The sequence below is a fragment of the Pinus tabuliformis genome, chromosome 2_2, assembly GCF_031772625.1.
Source record: "Pinus tabuliformis cultivar Carrire ecotype Pingquan chromosome 2_2, CPIR1, whole genome shotgun sequence".
Lineage (NCBI taxonomy): Eukaryota > Viridiplantae > Streptophyta > Pinopsida > Pinales > Pinaceae > Pinus > Pinus tabuliformis.
Window position 1 is genome coordinate 49987841 of NC_142300.1, and position 23483 is coordinate 50011323.

The 23483-nt window shown below is 36.9% G+C and overlaps 1 protein-coding gene across 8 annotated transcripts in view; it reads right to left on the minus strand.

Annotated features, from left to right (window-relative positions):
* Positions 1 to 480: 480 nt before the first annotated feature.
* LOC149191426 (alpha/beta-Hydrolases superfamily protein) overlaps positions 481 to 23483 on the minus strand; it is a 567598-nt gene continuing 544595 nt past the window's right edge. For all 8 annotated transcript variants that reach the window (XM_089404268.1, XM_089404262.1, XM_089404266.1 and 5 more), the window contains one exon: positions 481 to 887. In XM_089404268.1, coding sequence (XP_089260394.1) covers positions 747 to 887 — 141 coding nt within the window. In that variant the 3' untranslated portion in view covers positions 481 to 746. The remainder of the gene's footprint in view (positions 888 to 23483) is intronic.

Below are 23483 nucleotides of genomic sequence, written 5' to 3' on the forward strand. Positions count from 1 at the left end.
TAAGTCATCAAATTTGATAGTTTAACACTTAAAGAAAGTAAATATCTTAAATTTGAACTATGTGGTGTTCCATAATTTATAAGTTAAATAAGATTTAAAATTACTTCCAAATCAAATGATCTCATTTTTAATATGTAAAAAATGGAAATCGGAACTTGAATTAATGAATTCCATGTTTCAATTTCATTTAATTATTGAATTCAAATAATAATAATAAAAAGTTATAATTTCATTTGAATTTAAATAATAATAATAATAATAAAAAAGTTGTAATTTCATAGTAACATAAATTAATAATTACTTGTACAAGTCAACATGCATTAATAATAATAGTAGCGATAGAAAACAATAAATTGAAATGAAATATAGGATGTCATCCAATGTGATGGTTTAACCCTTAAAATGTGGTAAATATACTAAACTTCTTAACTATGTGATATTGTATAAAGAAAAAGAAGCTCAAGAAGTGACTAGAGAAAATATGTCAACGCATAAAGGTCATTCTAATAAATGCATGTGCATATGATCATAATAGAAATTCTAGCATGTTTGTTCTTCAAAGGTGGTTGATAATCGACATCCAACAAATAATGATCATTGTAGCAATACATTGACATTAAATAACAAGGGAAACATGTTCTAAAATAAAGGTCGGGAAAGAATAGATTTCTGGATTATGATGATATTATTAGGAATAAATTTATTTGTTGCTTGAATGCTTATAGCTGTTTATTCTTAACATGGCATTATGATGCCAAAACATGTTTCGTAATTAAATCCACTGTATGGTTAGCAACCCAAATTGACCCAGCCTTTGTGCAACAAAATGCATGCGTGTGACCCTCCTTTTCTATTGCCAGATTAACACCAGGCACATTCTGAGAAACCTTCACATTCACATTGAAAAATATCAAAAAATAAGCAGTCTAGGAAACCTTCACATTCATATTGACTTTCGAGCCATACTAAAATGTTACAAACCATGCACATTCACATTATGGTAACAATTGCTTCAAAATGAAACTAAAAATGAAATACAAATATAGATCTAAAAAAGATGATGCATATCCCTGCATTGTGCATGATCATGCCAAGCCAAAAACAAACCATCACAAATATAAATCCATACCGTTTGGATTCTACATACAAAAACCATGAAAATCATAAATAAACATATATAAACATTGTTGTGAAATATACAACATTGAAAAGTGGTTTAAAGTGGTTTGTGAATCACTATTTGTTTTGATAAATGCATTTTTTTTTACCTAGTTTACTTATATTTTAGTGATGATAGTCCAAATAAACATTGTACAAAATTTATGTATATTGTAAACAAATAAAGAATTACAAAAAGCATAAAATGTACAATTCTTTCAATATGAAACAATTACAAAATTTGAAAAATACATTACTTTATGAAATGTTAACATATTGGTATCGATAAACTTTAGTACTTATAGAATATTACTATAGTAGCATCTACATAATATAGTAAAAATATATTTTGTTTGTTAAACCCTATATAAGCCTTATATTGAGTGATTACATTTCTACTATTGTATTTTTATGTAGGCTAGCACCACTCAAAGTCACATTTCACTATAATTGTATCCATTGTCTTAGAATCATCAAATATTGTCTTGTACATTGTATCCATTATAAAAGGAGGTTCCCTCCTCGAAAAGCACTGTAATTATTGGTTCTTTATCATTTTTTGGGTGCAACGATCATAATATTTGGTATCAGAGCTCATAATCCTAGGGTTTTGCTACTTCAAATAGGTCATTGGGGCATTTTCACTATAACTCTTTTCTAGGAGATTTCAAATGGTGCAACTTGGAGAATATTGAGCAGACATCTCGAGCAATTTCTGTTTCAAATTTTAGATCTTGGTTCACTATATTTTCAAAGATATGTTCCAAGGAAATTAGGGCTTTTGAAGGCTCCTGTAATCAATCTCAAATAGGGCAGTTCAAAATTTTCGCTATAGTCTTTTTTGTTTTTTTTTTTTTTTTTTGTGAAAGTTCAGATCATGAAACTTAGACCACATTGAGGCCAGATCTCAATGAATATATAGTTCAAATTTCATATCTTGGTTCACTATAATTTTAGACATACACTCTTAAGTAATTCCAAGTTCCTAAATGCTCTTGAAATAAGTTTCAAACAGGGTAGTTTGACATTTTGGAAATAATATTTTTGTGAGGTTTTAGATAGTGAAACTTGGACCATATTAAGGATAAATATCACAAAATATCAAGTTTAATTTTCATAATTTGGTTAGCTACACTTTCAAAGTTATACATTATGGAAGTTAGGGTTTGTGAAAAACCCTCAAATAACAATGTAGATTTATGTAGATTTTCAGTTGTTAATTTTGTGGAGAATTTTTGAATGAAATTGTGTAGAGGATTTTTAATCCATCAGACATTCTGGGTGGACACTTGTTAAAATTGGCAACTAAGGCCAACTTCCACCTTAGGACAACTCATATGATGGAGATGATTATTGCACTGGATTCCTCTTTCGAAGAGTTACAATTTTGATATAAAGATCATCTCATTCTAACAAGAAGAAATGGAATTATGAATTTATTTCTCATATGGACAAATTGTTAAGGTAGGCCACAGTCAAATGTAGGCTCATGAAGCCCATCAAGGCCTTGGTCGAGAATCAAACAAGGAAGAAGATCAAAATATTGAGGACCGATAATGGGATTGGATATGAATCTAATGAATTCAAAGGCTATTATAGAGAAGCAGACATTAAGAGGGAGACTACCACCACATATACTCCTAAACAAAATGGTGTTGTCGAAAGGAAGAATCGTACTATCATTGAAGCCACCTGGGCTATGCATCATGATGAAGGTCTTCCGAAGTTCTTATGGGGAGAAGCTGCCAACACTGTTGTGTATGTCCAAAACTGACGCCCACATGAAGCTTTGGACTTTAAGACACTCGAAGAAGTATTCACCGGTAAGAAACCTGATGTTTCTCATTTTAGAATTTTTGGTTGTCCCGTATATTTTCATGTGCTGAAAGAGAAAAGAAACAAACTAAATGCATCTGGGAAGAAAGGAACATTTGTGGGCCACAATGAAACTTCGAAGGTATACATAATCTATTTGCCTAGTCAAAAGGAAGTGGAATTAAGTCATGATGTCACTTTCAATGAAGATTTTGCACTTAAAAAGATTCAAGATCTTCCTATTCCTAGGAAGGAAAATGATGATGCTGATGGAGAAAAGCAGGATGAATCTCCGTCTGATGAACCGATGCACGATGTTGAAGGTCCGATGGATCCCATTGATCCACCTCCTAGTGAGCCCTCTACTACAAGAAAGAGGCCTTTGTGGCTTAAAGATACTCTTGAAGATGCCGAGAAACACATTGCACCGAGGGGGACATTTCGTGAAAGCAAGAAGCCGAATAGGTACCAAGGGTACTTAGCTGTCATGAGTACCATTGTACAATCTGAGCCTTGTACATTCAAAGAAGTCATGAAGCAATAGGTTTGGAAGGATGCAATGAACGAAGAATATGAATCGATCATGAAGAATGATGTCTAGGATGTGGTTCCTAGACCCAAGGATAAGTCTGTGGTCACTTCAAAATGGATCTACAAGATCAAACATGGAGCTGATGGGAGTGCTGGGAAATTCAAGGCAAAATTTGTTGCTTGAGGCTTCTCTCAAAAGGAAGGAGTAGACTATGATGAGATATTTGCACCAGTTTCCTGATATACCACCATTCGTTTAATCATAGCCCTTGCTGCCTCACAAGGATGGAACCTTCATCAGATGGATGTTAAAACTGCCTTCTTGCATGGTTCACTTAAGGAGGAAGTATATGTGGAGCAACCCGAGGGGTTTGAGGTTCAAGATCGTGAGACACATGTATGCAGGTTGAAGAAAGCCCTCTATGGGTTGAAGCAAGCCCCTAGGGCTTGGTATGAGAGGATCGATAACTATCTTATGAAGTTGGGATTTACAAGAAGTGATGCTGACCCAGACCTTTCCTTCAAGGTTGAAAAGGACAAACCTCTCATTCTGGTCCTTTATGTGGATCATCACTTCTTGACAGGTGATGACCCTCTCATTCATCAATGCAAGAGGGAGTTGGGTTCTTGAGTTTGAAATGAAGGACCTAGGACTGATGCATTATTTCCTAGGGTTGGAGGTCTGGCAAAAGCCATGTGAGATTTTCCTTTCTCAGGGAAAATATATTGTGAAGCTACTTGAGAGATGTGGGATGGTGGACTGCAAGTCTGTGACTACTCCGATGGAACTCAACTTCAAGAAGCTATGTGGAAGTGTTGCTGGGCCCAAATTGGCGAACCCTACCGAGTATCGTCAACTTGTGGGGGCACTGATGTTCTTGGTCAACTCCTGTCCTGACATATGCTTTGCTGTGAACACGTTGAGTCAATATATGGTCAAGCCTCATCACATTCATTGGATTGCTGCTAAGAATCTCTTGAGATATCTCTGGGGCACAATCCACTATGGATTGAGATACATTGCCGGGGATTTGAGACTACATGGATATACAGATGTTGACTGGGCTGGCAGTGTGGTGGATCGTAAGAGCACGTCTGGGTGTTGCTTCTCTTTGGGCTCTACTTCTATATCTTAGATGAGCAGGAAGCATAAATCGGTTGCACTAAGCACCGCCGAGGCCAAATACATTGCTGCAAGTATGGCCTGTTGTGAAGCAGTTTGGTTGAGGAAGCTCTTCAGTGAGATATTTGAGCACGTTGTAGATACCACCGTGATCTTTTGCGACAACCAGAGTGGGATTCCTCTATCAGATAATCCCGTGTTCCATGACCGCTCCAAGCACTTTGATACCATGTACCACTTTATCCGGGATATGGTACAACGGGGAGTAGTTAGGCTCCAACACATAAGGGCATATGAGCATGTTGCAAATATTCTCACGAAGCCTCTCGGGAAGGTCAAATTCTTAACCTTCCGAGAGAGACTTGGAGTTGTGGAATGACCCTCTTATGAGGGTCTTGTATGAGTTGAATACAAAGCTCTAGGAGCTCCTGGGGGTGTGGGGTACTTCTTGGAGCTAGCTATGAGCGACCATAGGGTGAGTGGTTCACCTTCCCCTAGTGGTGCACTGGATACAAGGTGAGTGGTTCACCTTCCACTATGATACCACATTATGGTTGACATGTGTGTAGGGTGAGTGGTTCACCTTCCCCTGCGATTGACATATGCATAGGATGAGTGGTTCACCTTCTCCTATGGCATATGAGCAAGATGAGTGGTTCACCTTCTCCTGTTGTTGCCCTGACACACATCCTACCCATAGAGTCTAGGACTCATGGGAAGTACCTCTCATTTGGCCAATGAGTTGGGAAAATCTGGTTAGGGACCACTACACTACCGATGGACGCATAGTGTATTGCCGTACTCCCTATGACTACGATGCATGGTGTTCAACAACTTTATCTGGGATCAAGGACTGACTTTAGTCAGTGGAGAGTGGTATGATACACTCTCGATCACTTCTTCATTATTACTTCATGATTCAACATAGCAGAGCAGAGCATTGATGGTATGATGGTTTAGGATGATAGGTTGGCAGGTGGAATTCTCCCTAGTTGAGAGGGAGTGTTAAATTGGCAATTATGGCCAACTTCCACCTTAGGACAACTCATATGACGGAGATGATTACTGCATTGGATTCCTCTTTCAGAGAGGTACAATTTTGATAGAAAGATCATCTCATTCTGACAAGCAGAAATGGAATTATGAATTTATTTCTCTTATGGACAAATTGTCAAGGTCAACGACAGTCAAATGTAGGCTCATGAAGCCCAATAGATGTGTCTCTTCACCCTCAACGAAGTGTATAAATAGAGGAGACCTTTTCCTCATTTGAACATCACTCATCACATCATCTTCTCTCTCTTATTTGGTTCGAACAACTTGGAGGTCTTTCTCTTTTCTTCACACGTGTGGTAGGCAACTCTCTCTCTCTCTTCTTCGCACGTGTGGTAGGAGGTCGAGTTTTTTTGGGCAAAATAGGTCGAAGTTTTCAGGGCGTTGACTAGTGTTGACTTAAGGTGATTTGACCAGCGTTGACCTCAGTTTTTGGCCCAGAAGTTCGACTTTTCTAGGCCACATTTATGGGCATAAAAATTGAGAAGTTTGGGACAGGTTGACTAGCATTGACTTCAGTTCTCTCTCCTTTGAATGGGGTTGACCGAGCTGATTGGAGAACATTTTGGGTAGTCTTGACCATTGTTGACTTTTTGGTTAGGGCTGCATTGTCTGCTGATTTGGAAAATCTGTTTTGGGCTCACATTTATGATATTTGTACTCTCTCTCTCTTTACTGAACTATTGAAAAATAATAAGAAGATTTGATCAAAGTGTTTCCCCACATTGGGGTTTGTCCCTGGCATCTGCCACATCTTGTGTCCTCTTGTCTTGGCTTGTTTTCTGCATATGATTTTATGTTCTATCTGCATTTACTGTCAATGTCTATAAGTTAATGTGATTGCTACTTGATATAATTGGAATTTGTCATTGGGCTACTAAAGGAACATTGAAGTAAATTGTTTTAAGCATAGAACATACCATTGTTATCTAAAATTAAGAACACTCTACCCATTGTTAGGGACCACAACACATAATGATGACAAATGAATGCTAATGAGTCTTTAATAGAGAAGAATACCAATTAACCGTTAGGGATTAAATAATAAATTAATCAAGATAGATGTTAAAGGAGAAGGTCAAGTCAAAAGATTAAATTGAGAACAAATAAATCACTAAAGTTAAGAAATGTAGAACAAAAATTCAATAAATAAATAATTAAATGAAATAAGGGAGAATTAGAGGCCATGGGGTCAAAAAAAGAGGAGCGCAAGGATCAATATAGAAAATAAGGGGATGGACCAATATATAATTAATAAATGAAGAAGAGAACAATGGAATTAAGGTTTATAAATATATATTCATTTAAAATAAATAAATAGATTAAATAAGGGAGAGTGAGAGGTCAAAAGGGTCACAAATAGAGGAGCTCAAGGATCAAGATAGCAAATTAGGGGATGAACCAGTATATAATTAATAAATAAAGAACAGAAAAATGGATTAAGGTTTATTTATATTTATAACTGTTTAATTCTCATCACACACACAAATTTGAATATGGTTGTAAATAGGTATAGTGATGATGGACTAAATTGGAAAGGTTGGGGAGGAGATGATTAATATGAAAATAAATACCTAAATAATAACATAATATAAGAAAGAGGAGATCATTAAAAGGATAAGAGAATAAGAGATCAAGATTAATAGATTAGAATAAATGAAAAGAATAAGAGAAGAGATGAAAAAATTGAAATGAGAACATAAATAGGAAAAAAGAGGGTGGTTGTTGAAGAATGTAACTAGTGTTGATATTCATAATTGTACTTGAGTCATAATAAAATGTACTTATCAAAAGAAAGAAAAATAAATTTTATTATTAAATAAATTGACTTATTAAAGCATAACTTTCATGCTTGGTTCAATTTTTTTTAGGTCAAAGCCTCCATTGAAGGCTTCTAGGGTTTATGTCATGTCTTTGTCCATGTTATAACGTAAAGAACCCTTCTTGGGATTTATTCCTCAAAGGAAAAAATTATTTTATTGTAAAATAGGTCAATTAGGCCTCCTCCACCAAGTCATCCTAAAACTGGACAAGTCGACCTAAACTGGGCAACAAAATCACTATATAAAAGCACCAACTCGACCTCATTTGTCACTCACTCACAACAAGTTTAATATGCAACTTCTGGGGCCAGAAAAAGTGTGAATTTCAAGGAAGAAGAAGAAGAATAATAACGAAGGAGAAAGAGGTCTCTCACAAACATAAGAAGTCAGAATTCTCTCTTTTACCCACACGTGTGAAGTTGTGAAGCTATTGGAGGGGCCAAAATTTTGCAGTTGCTGGGGAGGCCTAAATTCTGAAGCTGGGCCGAAATTCTGGTGAAGTTGGGGCGCAAATTTCTAGGTTGATGCTGGGTTGTAGCTGTTGGAAAAGAAAAGACTATTGAAGGTTGTTGTATCTCTTTGGAAGCTTCACTTGGTGGAGGAAGGTATATTAGTTTAGGGTCTTAGTCTATCTCATTTGAATTACTGAAGGAAGAGTTATTGACTGGGTTTTCCCCTATATAGAGGTTTTCCCCTGGCTATGCGCATACATCTGGTGTTTATGATTTTCGTGTTTTGGTTTTGATAATTTCTTGATGAACTAAGGTAAAAAGAACAAAAGAAAGATAATAATAACTCAAGGAAATCACAAATAATATCAATAAAAGAAAATCTTTCTGCCTTTTCGATTTTCTAATATGGTTTCAAAGCTAAGGTGAAGAAGGAAGAAAAAGGCAGCCTGAAGATCTATTGAAGAAAATGAGATTGAAGGAAGGTCATATAAAGGGATAAACATATTATCTACAAGAAATATGACACATTCAATGAAGGGAGGGAACAAGCTAGAAGGAGCATCTAACTATAGGGCCTGGAAAAAGAGGATAAACCTTATTCTAAAAAAGAACAAAGTTTTGAATATTGTTCAAGGAAAAATCAAGAAGCCCACAAATGAATCAAGTGAAGCAGAGAAAGAAAAATTCAGAGAAACAAGAATATTGGCTATGAACCTAATAGTGGATGGAGAAAACGACAACCTCATTCCATACATATCCAACATAGATTCTGCTCAAGAAATGTATGAGGCTCTATCTAAATTATTCACCATCAAGAATATTGGTTAAATAGCAAGTCTTAAGAATGAATTAAGAACTATCAAGATGAAAAAATATGATACTGTGGAATCCTACTTTATAAGGATATCTAGAATCAAAGATGAACTCCAAGAAATAGATGAAGTTGTCCTATAAAAGGAACTAGTAATTACTGCTCTTCTAGGACTACCAAAATCTTAGAGTGTCTTTGCATTAGGACTTAACAGTCAGAAGGATACACCAACATTTGAGAAAATGTGGAATGCATGCGGTCAAGAAGAAGCTCGAGTATCGTTGACTAACAACAAGGAGGAGGATGAAGAAGAAAACATCTCTAAAGCCTATTCCATTCATCACAAGAAGAAGGGAACCTTCAAGAAGTTCAAAGGACCAAAGAAGAAAGTTGACCTATCCAAGATAGAATGTTACAATTGTCACAAGATGGGTCACTACAAAAGTCATTGTCTAGAGAATCCAAGGAATAAGAAGAGAGATAGGGATCAAGAAAATATTGTCGATAAAGCTCCACCAAGGAAGAACAAGATGGAAGAATCCAAAGTCAAAGACTTATTTGCTAGGGACTCTAAGGGACTCCATCCCTTACATATCCTTCTATTTTAAGTTTTGAATTGTTTTCCTTTATGCTTTGATTTCTAGAACTTGTAGGTCTAACATGTCTTGTTGGAACACCTTTTATTTTTAGTTGTTGGTTTTCCTCAAGATTGGATTAAGATGTTGCCTCCACCAATTTACCAAAAGATAAGTTTTCTTTTCTTTATTTGATCTTTTCATGTTCGGTTTCCTCCTCACATCAATACTTGTTTGAATTGTATGCTAATAACCTTTTATATTTTTCGTGTTAGGAAAACTTGCTAAATGCTCAAGGATTATGGAGGAGACTTCAAAGGATAGACTTGAAGCATGGAAGAAGTTCTGGCCTATAAGAATTGATGTCCGACAAGGTTTGTTAAGAAACAACTCAAAGGTATGTCTTAAAATATAAACTTTGTTATAAAGTTCTCTTCATGCAAAAGGTACGATCATTCTTTCTTTTAAAATTTGATTTACATTATTGACATTGTTATGTCTAGGGTTTTTGAATCGTAAAGATTTTTTATTAGGGTGATTAATCATTAGATTGAATTTACCTTCATTTTATTATCATTTGATCATTCTTGTGAAACCCTAAAAGGTTCACTGTAAAACCCTTACCTAAGGGTGTGTCAATATTGATTATGAGACCCTAGTCTACTTAGGGTTGTTAATGAAATCTAAAAAACGTATTCATTTTATGTTTAGGGTTTTGGTATTGTTATAATAAAAACCCTAGCCCTCTAGGGTTTTCTATCTAAATTTATGTATTGAATCCCTAGCGTTTGATGAATTAGGGTTTATGGGCAAAACCCTTATAGTATCTATGGTAAGCTCTTAGGAATGACACCCTAGGTGTATGTTTGTATGAAACCCTAGCCTAGAGAAAATTCATTGTATTTCTAACTTTGATGTTTGTATCTTGCGTTTACCTAGTAGATATTAATGAGAAATGTCAGTGCATGAAATCCTAGATATGTATATGTGAGTATGCTAATCTAATTGTTGATGCTCATAGTTTGTGAATTATAGGATTTGCAACAAAACTTTAGTAGAAGATTGATATTCTAGGATATAATGATATTGTTTCCGATATGATTTAGTTTTCTTGATAAAATTTAGGGTTTTCAACAATCCCTAGTAGAGCCTAACATGTAAATTTTGAAAATTGTTGAGCCCTTAGATGCATTGTAGAATTGTATTTGAATGAATTGATGATATCCAAGGCTTTATGCCTTGAAGATGGATTCTAGGGTTTGCAATATATCATAGAAGAGTCTACCATATATCTCTGAAAGTAATATTGAGGTCCTAGAGACTGATATATTGATTGATTTTTAATGATGTGGTCTAGGGTTTATGACAATAACCCTAGCAAAAGGTATGTGTCTCTTACTTATTATGAACCAAAATAGATTTAGGTATTTGATGTCTAAAGTATTTGATTGTTTTGATGCTTCCATTATCTTGACATAATTTTGACACTGTTAACTTCATGCTTCTATATATATATTTGATTGTACTTGCTATTAAAGTTTTGCAAGTACAAAATCTTCAAGATAATGAAGATGTCTGTATGAGCATGATGAAGAAAGCTATAAGGATGACAATGATCAAGATGACCTTGATACCGTAAGAAGGAATCGAGCCATGAAATACTCTCTGATGTTATAGAAAAAGGAAATAGTTGATCTCCTTAAGTTGAGAGGGATCCTAGATAGAAGAAAGGGTATATCTTCCCAATTGAGAGGGAGGGCATATTATGATAGTCACGATGGATACCTTATAGAAGAAATCAGAGAATGAATAGATTTGCAATATATTGAGGATGTCTTGGTGTTGCTGAAGAAATGAAAGAAGAAAAGTTTCTGAATATTTGAATATAAATAACTAAGTGGCATCAAGATGACTAAGAGCCCCGAAAGTATGTGTTTACTTGTATATGTATATTTGAAAGTTTATTGTTGATTGCGGTTTGTGTTTGAAAAGGTAAATCACTTGATAAAAAAGGATGAACACTTGGGAAGCATGCCTGGACAAATGGATATATCTACTTTATTAGGGAGAGGTGAAGCATCTAATGGTAGATGCTTGGGAGGACATATGGTCGGCGTACGTGTTGATGTCTAGATCCCGAAGAGGGAGGGTGGCATTGGTCTTGGAGCTCTGACCTTAGATACACACCTAGATCCTTGGGTTGGTGGTTAGTTAGTAAGCCTGATGGTAAGTAGGCTAACTGAAAGCTTTAGTCCATCTTAGTCCCACCTAGATAGATTACCCTGGTCAAGAATCTAGTCTGCAACATTGAGTGTTGTAGAACTCTTTGTAGTTCATTTTGGAGATCTTCCATGTACCTCTATAGATATAGGTAATTATGAATACCTCCCCAGTTAAGGGGGAGTGTTGAAGAATGTAACTAGTGGCAGTCTTCATAATTGTACTTGAATCATAATAAAATGTATTTATCAAAAGAAAAACAAATAATTTTATTATTAAATAAATTGACTTATTAAAGCATGGGTTTCATGCTTGGGTCAATTGCTTTTAGGTCAAAGCCGCCATTGAAGGCCTCTAAGGTTTATGTTAAGTGTCCTTGTCCATATCATATTGTAAAGAACCCTTCTTGGGATTTATTTGTCAAAGAAGAAATTTATTTTATTGTAAAATAGGTCAATTAGGCCTCCTCCACCAAGTCAGCCTCAAACTGGACAAGTCGACCTAAACTGGGGCAGAAAAATCACTATATAAAGGCAACAACTCGACCTCATTTGTCACTCACTCACAACAAGTTCGATCTGCATCTTCTGGGGCCAGGAAAAGTGTGAATTTCAAGGAAGAAGAAGAAGAAGGATAACAAAGGAGAAGGAGGTCTCTCACAAACATAAGTCGTCAAAATTATCTCTCTTTTTCCCACACGTGTAAAGTTGTGAAGCTACTAGAGGGGCTAAAATTCTGCAGTTGCTGGGGAGGCCGAAATTCTGAAGTTGGACCAAAATTTTGATGAAGTTGGGGCCGTAATTTCTGGGTTGATGCTCGATTGTAGCTGTTGGACAAGAAAATACTATTGAAGGTTGTTGTATCTCTTTGGAACGCTGACTTGGTGGAGGAGGAAGGCCTATTAGTCTAGGGTCTTGGTCTATCTCATTTGAATTACTGAAGGAAGAGTTCTTGACTGGGTTTTCCCCTATAAAGGGGTTTTTCCCTGGCTAACATATGGCGTTCTTGATCTTCATGTTTTTGTTTTGGTAATTAATTAATGAACTAAGATAAAAAGAAGAACATAAGAAAGATAATAATAACTCAAGGAAATCACAAGTAATTATCAACAAAAGAAAATCTTTATGCCTTTCCGATTTTCTAACAGGGGGGCGAGTGAAGAGAAATTTAATGAGTGATTTGATCGATAATCGGTTTCCAAGATTGGGTTAGTTTAAAGCCATCTTCTTTATTGAAGTTGTTGGGGTGCTTCTCGATTTCAAGGGCTTCCTTAATGATTCGAGAGTTGTAAAAATGGACAGAGGCTAGAATTTTGGATTGATAAAAAAAAGGTGTTTAGAATTGAAAGTGTTAAACAATGGAAGACTTTGAGATACAGAGATGGTTGGTATAAGCTATAGTCTCCTTAAAGCGGGCTTCGAAGAGATGGCATGTTTGGCCAATGTAAGCTTTCTCGCATGAAGAGGGATTTTGGTAAACCCCTGAACCTAACATGCGGTCAAACTTATCTTTGGTTGACCAGAACATTTGCTTCAAAGTTTGATGAGGTTTAAAAATGGTTTTAATGTTCCTTTTTGATAAGATCTTAGTAATGAGGTGAATGGTTCGCTTGATATAGGTGAGAGAGACTTGGCCTTGAGGTGGAAAGGAAACAAAGGGGATGGATTTGGGATTAGAGACGACATAAAAAACTTTATTGATATGCAACCATTGGTTCTTAAAGCTTGGAATAACTCGAATTGTACTGAGGGAAGGAATCGAGGAGCAAGGATTTTAAGGGCCTGGGAGATGATAATTTTTAGAATGACTTGACTTTTGGGATGGGCATGGAGATAACGATCAGTGTGGGTTTTCTTTCTGTAGACTTGATGGGTTAGAGAACCATCAGGTTTTCAGGTGATAAGGAAATCTAAGAAAGGGAAAGATTTATTGATTTCAATTGCCATGGTTAATTGAATATGAGGGGATATGCTGTTGAGATGGGAGAGAGGAATTAAGCACAGACAAGCCATGCTTCCAAATGACGAAGTGCCATCGACAAACCAAAGCCAACACTTTGGCTTTTGATGCCAAGTGTCGAGAGCTTTGTTTTGAAGAATTCCATGAAGATGTTAGCCACTATAGGAGATAGGGATGAACCTATCACCATACCTTCGATTTGCTCACATATGGTGCCTTTGAAAGAGAATAAAGTGGAAGAGAGGAAAAGTTTAACAAGGTTAAGAGTTTTAGAATCAATAAGCTTAGAGATCATATCAACAACTTCAAGAACAATGATTTTTGTGAATAGAGACACCATATTGAAGCTAACCACAATATCATGATCATCAACAAGGATGTACTTAGTTTTAAGAATGAAATCAGTGGCATATTTAATGTAATAGGGGGTAGATCCCACAAATTATTGAAGCTTAGAGGCTAGATATCAACCAAGAACATGGGTTGGGACTTCGTTGGCACTGACGAAGGGTCTAATGGGGACTCCGAGTTTGGTTGCCCATAAATTTTTGGAGTTTGAGGGGTAAGGGGAATAAGACGCTATTGAATGGAGAGATCTACAGAGGAGGCTTTAATAGATTTAGTGTCAAGTTGTGTAATGGAATTGATGGAATTTTGGGCAAGATTTTATGGGAAGAAGAAGAAAAAAGATCAAGTAATTTAAATTCATAATTAATAGAGTTCATGATAACAATGGCATTTTCTTCATCTTCCTTAAGGATAAGAATGTCAAGGTTATCATTAAGACGCTTAATGGCTAGGACTTCATACTTGGATAAATTAGGTTTGGTGGGTTTAGCCTTCCAGAGAACTCTACCACACTCTTGCCGAATTTTTTCTGCAACATGAGAAGGTAGATTTTGGCACACCAACTCAATAGCATAGAGAATTTCTTCCAGTGAACCAAAGATAAATTCGACCCCAAGCTAGGTTCAAAGGTTTACTATATTCCATGTTCATGCGAGAAGTATTACATTGGCTAGATAGGTTGTCCCTTCAAATCTCGCCTTAAGGAGCATATAGCTGATACCAACCATCTTCGTCTCTCAAAGTCTACCATTGCTTAACACTCTTTTGATTCTAAACACATTATTTGTTTTAATCAATCCAAAATCCTAGCCTCTATCCCTTTCTACAACTATCAAATCATTAGGGAAGCTCAAGCACCCCAACAAATTGAATAGAGAAGATGACTTTAAACTAAGCCAATCTTGGAAATCGGTTATCCATCAGCCCGCTCTCCATTTTTCTCCCCCTTTTCTTTCCTGGCCTCCTTATACCGCCCCTCCCCCCCTTTGGTTCCTATCTAGATCACCGGATTCGCCCTAAAGGCCCCTCGAATCGCGAATCCAGCGAATCCGACACGATTCGGTACGGATTCGTGTCCCTTTATGACACGTCGTGTCCTGGCACGTGTCACAATTTGGCTGAGCGTGTCACGATTTTGAAAAACGAGTCCTGTTTCCAGGACTCGCTAAGCGCCCAGCGCGGGTTAAAAGGGCGTGTTTGCTGCTTGATAGTTTCATTTTGCAAGTGATTGGCAAGCGATTGTGCTGTAGCAGCAAGGAGCAGACTCTCAGACCACCATTGCATTGTCCACAGTCCACCAGGTAAGTTGGTATTGTTCACTGTTTACCTACGTAACCTACCTATTACGCTACACTGCTACAGCAAGGATGTCCCTTTCTATTACATCTGAAACGGACGCCGTAACTTATGTATCAGTATTATACATGTTGGGAGTTCATAATGTGTGCGGCTGTGCCTATTTTATGTGTTAATAACTTAATAATATATCCGTTTCTCATATATTCTCACCCTAAGTTAGCAATAGCATGTGAATATTGTATATGTAGCAGAACAGTGTCATAAAACGGACTGACAGGTAACTCATAAAACGGAGTGAGTCAGTGACAAACACGCTTCATTCTTGTGGTACTGTGTGTAATACATTGAAATAAATACAAGAAGAGCACCTACAGCAGTGTGTTTATAAACTGTTTGATGAAATGTGCCACTGTTTGATGAAATGATTATTGACGTGCGTAGTAATACGAGGGGTCCTGAATAATAATGTTTTGCAGTTACATTCATCTCTATCTTGAAAATATACCCCCTCTTCTTTTGAATATTTACATAAACTGATAAACCTCTTTATGTGGCCTTGCTTTTCTCAACTTATTATTCTTCTACCTTGGTCCTTCATTGCACTTCATCTTTAGAATTTCATCTCAAGGAAGAACGTAGTTTATTTAGAGTTTCATAGATGACAGATGTCTATCCAATGTCCATCCTTCCATTGACAAGATTACATGGAGTTGGTTGAACTTCATTAGTTGGACTCTTAGGAGATGGAGCTTGCTTGGCTGTTTGATTTAATTTTTAAAGCATAAATTTATGTTTATTGGTACTAGACTTTCAAATTAGTGTTCACTGTTCACTGTTGAAGGTTGGAGAAACCGTGGAACTGGAAGCTATTTCAGTTTCACAGTTCACTAGAGGATGACTTAAATGATAAATTTGAAATCCAACCCTCCAGTTGGCAGTGATGTATTCATATTACAACTTACAAGGATACCCACCAATGACCATGGATATCTCTTCTATCAAGGTCATGTTGAAAGTTGGCTTGAAAGTTGAAACTTTAAATGCAACATAGAGGATTTATTAACCCTTCAGTCTTCACTCTTCAGATTATTTTTAAATTTTAATGGAAACGTAGCAATGAGATGTGTGAGGCCAACCCTCTGTTAGGTGAACAATGGAATCTATTTAATAATTTAATTATAATTTATGAAATTATGTGTATTGTAACCTTGAATTTATGTGTATTGTCTCTGTTCTAAGACTGGCATTTCACTGTTTCAGCAGTTTGTTCATTTTTTTGCATTTTTAAATTTTTTACAGCAGTTTGTTCATTTTTTTTACAGGTTGAGGTAACAGTGTTCATGGCTCAATCAAAGGCAGCAGTTAGGGGGCAAAGGAAGGGCAAGAATGTCATGGGTAGAGATGCCCTTCCTCCCCCAATATCATCAGAGTCTGCTGCAAGTAATGTTGAGGGACGAGGACTTCAAGACAATGATAAATATCCATTGTGGAAATATGTCACAAGAGAGGATGGGCCAAACAACAAGGGAAAGGGAGGAGGCAATGTGCAATGGAAATGCAACTTTTGTAACATTTCTTTCAAAAGCACATATTACCGTGTGAAATCACATTTGTTGGCTTTACCTGGTTGTGGGATTGGATCTTGTAGAGCTATTACTTCACAAAAGAGAAAAGAATTGGAAAAGGAGGCCAATGTTGGTATGGAACATGTGGCACTGGCTTCAAAATAAAAAAAACCCAAGAATGAAGACCCCCTTCCATTTTTGAGGAAAGCCACCACCAAATTTCCATTTGAGAGTTCTACTTCTACTGGGGGACAAGCATCAAAAAGAAGATCACTTGGTCCAATGGACAAGATTTTCCAAAAAGAGAGACAGGAAGAGCTTGATCTCACCATTGCCTTCTTCTTCTATCAAAACTTCATATCATTTAATGTTGCACGTTCACCTTTATTTGTTGAGATGTGCCGAGCTCTAACTCAAGGGGCTCCAGCAGGGTATGTGCCTCCTGGGTTAGAGAAGCTGAGAACCACATTGTTGACGAAGGCAAAAAAAGAGGTGCAAAAAATGCTTGAGCCTATTATGGCATCATGGCCAACATCTGGGGTTAGCATTGTTTCTGATGTATGGACCGATCCAGCACGACACCCAATCATCAACTTCATGTTGTCTTCCTTGAATGGTCCAGTTTTCATGAAAGCAGTGGATACACTTGGCAAATACAAGGATGCACAATTTATGGGTGAGTTATTTATTAAAGTTGCTGAAGATGTAGGTGTTGAATCTTGTGTGTAAATCATTACAGATAATGCACCTGTTTGCAAGGCTGCTGGCATGATTGTGGAAGCTAAACATCCACAAGTGTTTTGGGCACCTTGCATTGTCCATTCATTGAACTTAGCACTGAAATCCATTGCTTCTGCTGTGCTTTGGATTGGAAGCATTATTGAGGGTGCAAGACATATCCGTAACTTTGTGCAAAATCATACAAATGCCCTCACTATCTACAAGGAGTACAACAATCTATCATTGTTGAAGATTGCTGATACACGGTTCGCATCTTCATTCATGATGTTGAAGAGGTTGAGGGAGGTCAAGACCGCTCTTGGGTCCATGGTTATTTCTGAGTTTTGGTATTTTTAGAGAAAGACAAATCAGGGAGCCTCTAAAAGAGTGAAGGACACAGTACTAGATGATGCTTGGTGGGAGAGGGTAGATCTAATTATTCGGATCATGGACCCTATCATTTCTTTGCTTCGAGTTGCAGATACAGACAAACCCATCCTAGGAGAGGTTTATGAGGGATGGGATTCCATGATTGAGTCTGTGAGGAGCATTATTCTACAAAGTGAGTGCCCCGAGTATGAGACATCACCAGAGGCCTTCTGCGATACCATACATGATATTCTTGTCAGCAGATGGGACAATAATTGTACACCTTTACATTGTTTGGCTCACTCATTGAACCCCAAATACTACAGCCATGAGTGGCTGAATGGTGGACCTTCCCGCAGATTCCCTCCTCACATGGATGGTGAAATCTCACAGGGGAGGAAAGAGGCATTCAGGCGGATTTATCAGGATAATGCATTGCTTGCTGAGGTGGAGGATGCCTTTGCAGAGTTTTCCACTGGCACTGGTCGATTTGGAGGTTATGATGTGATTAGAGACAGGGGGCTTAAGAAGCCCTATTCTTTGTGGGCAAATCATGGGGCAACAAGCCCTCCTCTTCAGAAGTTAGCCATGAGGGTCCTCTCTCAAGTGACTTCATCCTCTTGTTGCGAGAGGAATTGGAGCACATATGGGAATTTGCATAATGCGAAGAAGAGCAGGCTTGAGCAGTCCAGGGCAGAGACAATGGTGTATGTGCACACTAACCTTCGTCTTATTTACAGGCAGAGGGAAGAGTGGTTGAGGGGAAAGACAAAGATGTGGGATGTCTTTCCTGATGATATGGGTCTGGACACCACTGTTGAGTTGGCATTGGCCAACATGGATCTCAGTGATCTAGTGTTAGACCCTGTTAGTTTTGATGACTTAAAGGGGTCAACCTCCATACCAGCAGATGCAAAGGCGACTATGGATACAGGGGAGGAGGAGGATGCAGAGGAGAGCAGTGGGGACCATGATGATGGGGACAGTGATGCTGATTGATGCCTTGAGGCTTGTATACCTGTAGGCTGTAGTTGTTTTATATTTTCTATTTCTATTTGCCATTGGCATTGCACCAACACTACCTATGTAACACATTTTGATTTGATGACTTAATGAGAAAACTACAGTTGTCAGTGCGTTTATCTTACTATCTTGTAGTTGTAAGTTGTCTTTCAGTTATGAATTACGAATCATGATTTAAATTTTTAATAGATTTATCATTTATGTGACCAGTACCATTGACATTTATTTGAATTTTGTATGTACTATGCATGCTAATAGCTATAGATGAAGATCTATGTTTGAAATCAATAAATTTGTATCATTAATTAAAATTTGTGTAAGAAATATGATAATATCTAATTTTTAATATATATATATATATATATATATATATATTTTTTTAAATATATATATATATATATATATATATATATATATATATATATATATATGTATTTAATAAAATAATATATAACGTGTCCTAATGTGTCCTGTTCCGGGGGGTCAGCGTGTCCGAATCCGACACCACGAATCTCGAATCCTACATGTCCCGAATCCCCGTGTCAGGTGACTTAGGTTCCTATTTATGTTCTCATTTCAAATTTTCTTCTCTTCTCTTATTCTTATCATTAGGGAAGCTCAAGCACCTCAATGAATTGAATAGAGAAGATGAGTTTAAACTAAGCCAATCTTGGAAAGCGGTTATCCATCAGCTCGCTCTCCATTTTTCTCCCCCTTTTTCTTTCTTGGCCTCCTGATACTGCCCCTCCCCCCCTTTGGTTCCTATCTCCTTTATTCTTAACCCTTATGACCTCTAATTCTCCTTTATTTGTTTAATTTATTTCATTTAATTATTCATTTATTTAATTTTTGTGCCACATTTCTTAATTTTAGTGATTTATTTGTTCTTAATTTAACCTTTTGACTTGACCTTCTCCTTTAACGACTACCTCAATTAATTTATTATTTAATCTCTAATTGTTAATTGGTATTCTTCTCTATCAAAGGCTCATTAGCACTCATTTGCCATCATTTTGCTTTCCAGTCCTTGATGATGGGTGGAGTGTCCACCCCAAATGTCAAACGGATTAAAAATTCTCTACACAGTTGCATATGAAAATTCTCCAGAAAGTCCTCAAATAAATTTTAAACAAGTCAACTTGGTATTTTTTCCATATCTTCCTTCTTGGGACTTTTGAGACTGAAATCTTCAGGGATTCCTAGAGACATACAAATGCACCTTAGGTACAAATTTCAAAATTGTATTGGAAGAATTGAACATGTGGCACGACATCCAAGTTTACTTGTGGGAAGATGCCAAAATTAGCAAGTTTTTGGAAAGTTACCATAACTTCACTTGGGACATCAAATTCATTTCACATCTGTGGAATTGCAAAAAAAGACATATCAAGGTATTGCAGAACAAATTTTCAAATCCAAAAGGGTTCAAACCTCAGAGATATATTAATAAAACTTCAGTCATTATGATATTCTCCAAATTAAGGTATGTAACTTATTAGTTACCTAATTGTTGATTAGAAGATCCTTTTTTTGGTGACTGAAAGTTGTGATAAAGAGGAGTACTATTATTATTTTCCAACATGCCTCCAAAGAAAGCTACTAAACCAATTTAAACTACTAAAAGATCATGCTTGAATCATGAAGAAAGTGAAGACTTAGAATTTAGGTTATCTTAATTAGAGAAGAAAGTTAATGAAATAGATGGTATTATGTTGAAAAAGGTGGATTTATCAAGTTCTTAAGAAAATCTTAAAAGAGAAACATAAAAGAAGATGAATAAAAATAAGGAAGAAATTCAAAATGTCAAGGAAGATATACAAAAATCCATTACGGAAGAAATAAAAGAATTACAAAACATTCTATTAAAAGTTCTCCCTAAAAGGGATGTGGAGATCCAAGGACATAAGGAGAAGCATGGTGTTGAAAATCAATCTCATATGGGGAGTATGCTATCATGATTATAGATAAAAAATATGGAATTGCAGAACCATAATCATGAATTTTCAATCCAAGATCCACATCATCAAGGTTTCAAGCTAGCACCAACGAACTACTACATTCCGAAGATTGATATGAGGAAGCTTGATGGTAATGATCCTGTAACATGGATATCAAATCGGACAATACTTTGATCTACACCAAGTGGCAACCTTACAAAAGGTAAATATCACATCCATGTTTTTAGAACAAGACCAACATTTATGGTATCAATTACCCACCAAAATGGATAACCCCATAGGAGAAATTTCCTCTTGCATTTGATAGCCAACTAGCCAACAATCCCTGATATTCACTTATCAATGATGATATGCCATGTGCCCTCACTTTTTGCATCAGCCACATACTTCTCACCATCCGGTATTTCCTCTTGAATGAAGATGGGCTGCTATTCAAAAGGTACTTTAATCATTTTGCAATCGATACTTATACTTGTTTGTCTTGGGAATTTAGTATAGATAAATGAGTGATCTAGAAGATTGACTAATATTGACTGCAAATTTATTCTATCACCTTACCAGGGGGGTTAATCTTTATCCCTAGTCTAGCGGAACATCCCTTGAGGCCTTAGAGTTATAGGAGGGGCACTACTTGGAAAACTCAAATTGAAATAGCATGTCCACTTTCCCCTACACCATACTTGTCACTTTCCATGCACATTACAAACCCAATATATACTATTTCCATTCTTCAGGTTTAACTCATCTTTGCTTCATTGGGATTTGGCACCCTCTCATCCACATCCTTGAGTAAGGGCCAAGAAACTTTGCCTTGGAGGTTGATGCCATGAAAAAAATGGAAAACCATATTTGGCCACAATGAAAGAAAAATAAGAAAATAAAAATACAAAAATGGTTGGGACATAAACTAGCGCATGGTCAAAAGCCTAACATGAGTTGTGCTCTCTTCATTGGCCATCACCTGGTTCCTAAGCACTTGATCTCCCATTTCATCAAAAGGAATCCTTGCATGTCCCAAGCCTAATGAATGATGGATTGTCTCATCTTAAGGGGTAAAATTAAATGTTATATCATAAAGAGCAAGTTCTAGCCCTTAAGTTATGCACCCATAAATAAAAAGCATTATTAAAAAGAAGTAAAAGGCACTCTAGAGGGGTGTAAAAGAAAGCCGAGCAAGGTAACTCATGCCTCCATGATTGTTCCCTCTATTACATCTATACACTCAAGATGTGGATCCCCATTAGCTAGTCCCCTTGATCATGGCACTTGGCCATGAAGCCTTTCTCTTCCATTTCCATTCATTTACACTAACACCTATTGATTGAGGGGTTGACCTTGGAAACGTCACCTCCCGTTGGGGATGGCAAAACCTAATAGGGTTTATCATTAGCCAACTCTATCAAGGTGGGGAACACATTTACAGGACTTGGTCTAGTTAGATATCAGAAGGTGATCCTAGTTTGAAGTATTAACATGCCTTTAACATACAAGTTTGGTCCACTTAGATGCTCAGATGATCTTAGTCTCTAATGAATGGTTGCTTTCACTAGATTTTAATTTGGTTTTTGTCAAATGCTCCACAGTGGCCCCAACCTTGAAGGAACCCATGCCACAGGTACCCATGCCTTTCAGAGAGGTTGATGACTTAGAAGATGCAAAGTTGCCCACTTTGGGAAATATGATGACTTGAGCAAATGATGCATGTCCCGAAGTATCCCTAGGACCTAGGATGCTAATCTTCTTTGACCCAGCATATAGGATTCTTGATGGTTGCACCGCTAGATCCACGATGCTTTCCTTGACCTTACCTAATGGGTAGGCCATGATTTAGAGCCTAGATAAGGACAATATTCCATAAGATGACTAAGGAGGGCATGTTGCTGCTGATGGAGCCCTAAGGCTGAAGAGAGGAAGCATTGCATTGATAGTTGGAGAGCCATCGAGATGATGTGGTGACACCCTAGTTGGACTTGGTACCTCTAGAGCTACTACTTTGAGGATAATTTAAGGGGAACTCCTCAAATGTTGGATGATCCTGACATACGACACATTTTCAACCTTCATTTCAACTATACATGACACTTGGAGCCCAAAAAGGGCATGACGTCAACATTTTGAGGCACACTGCACACAAATGTGGGCCTTTTGAGGCATGATTTTGCATTGAGCTAGTGGGATGGATTGTAACCCAAGATTATTTTATGTTTTACTCATTGTCAAACTTGTTTAGGGGCTTCTTAGGCTAAAATTAGGTGAGATAAACCTCATAAATAGAGGTCACCTCATATCTCATTCTCATCATCACTTATGGACTATTTCGGCCTCCTTTGAGGATTTCGACCTAGTTGTTGTAGCCTTGTACGCTTGTAGAAATGTGATCTTTGTGGATAATCTTGCTATTAGAGACTAACAAGTTTGTGGAGACATCATTTGGGATAATAATAGGTTTGTTCATGCATATCTTGTGAGTATGTTTATTGTTAGCATACTTTAATGATTATTGCATGCAAATATTTTTGCTAGGGTTTCTATGTTCTTGTTTAATTGCATATCTTTATATGGAATTTTGGTGAAATATTGTATGCTTTAATTAAAGAATCTTGGGCATTGCTTGAGGACCTCCTAGGGAGATTTCCTCTTGATTTTTATCCCCTCATAAAGTCATAGCTATGGTTTTGGAA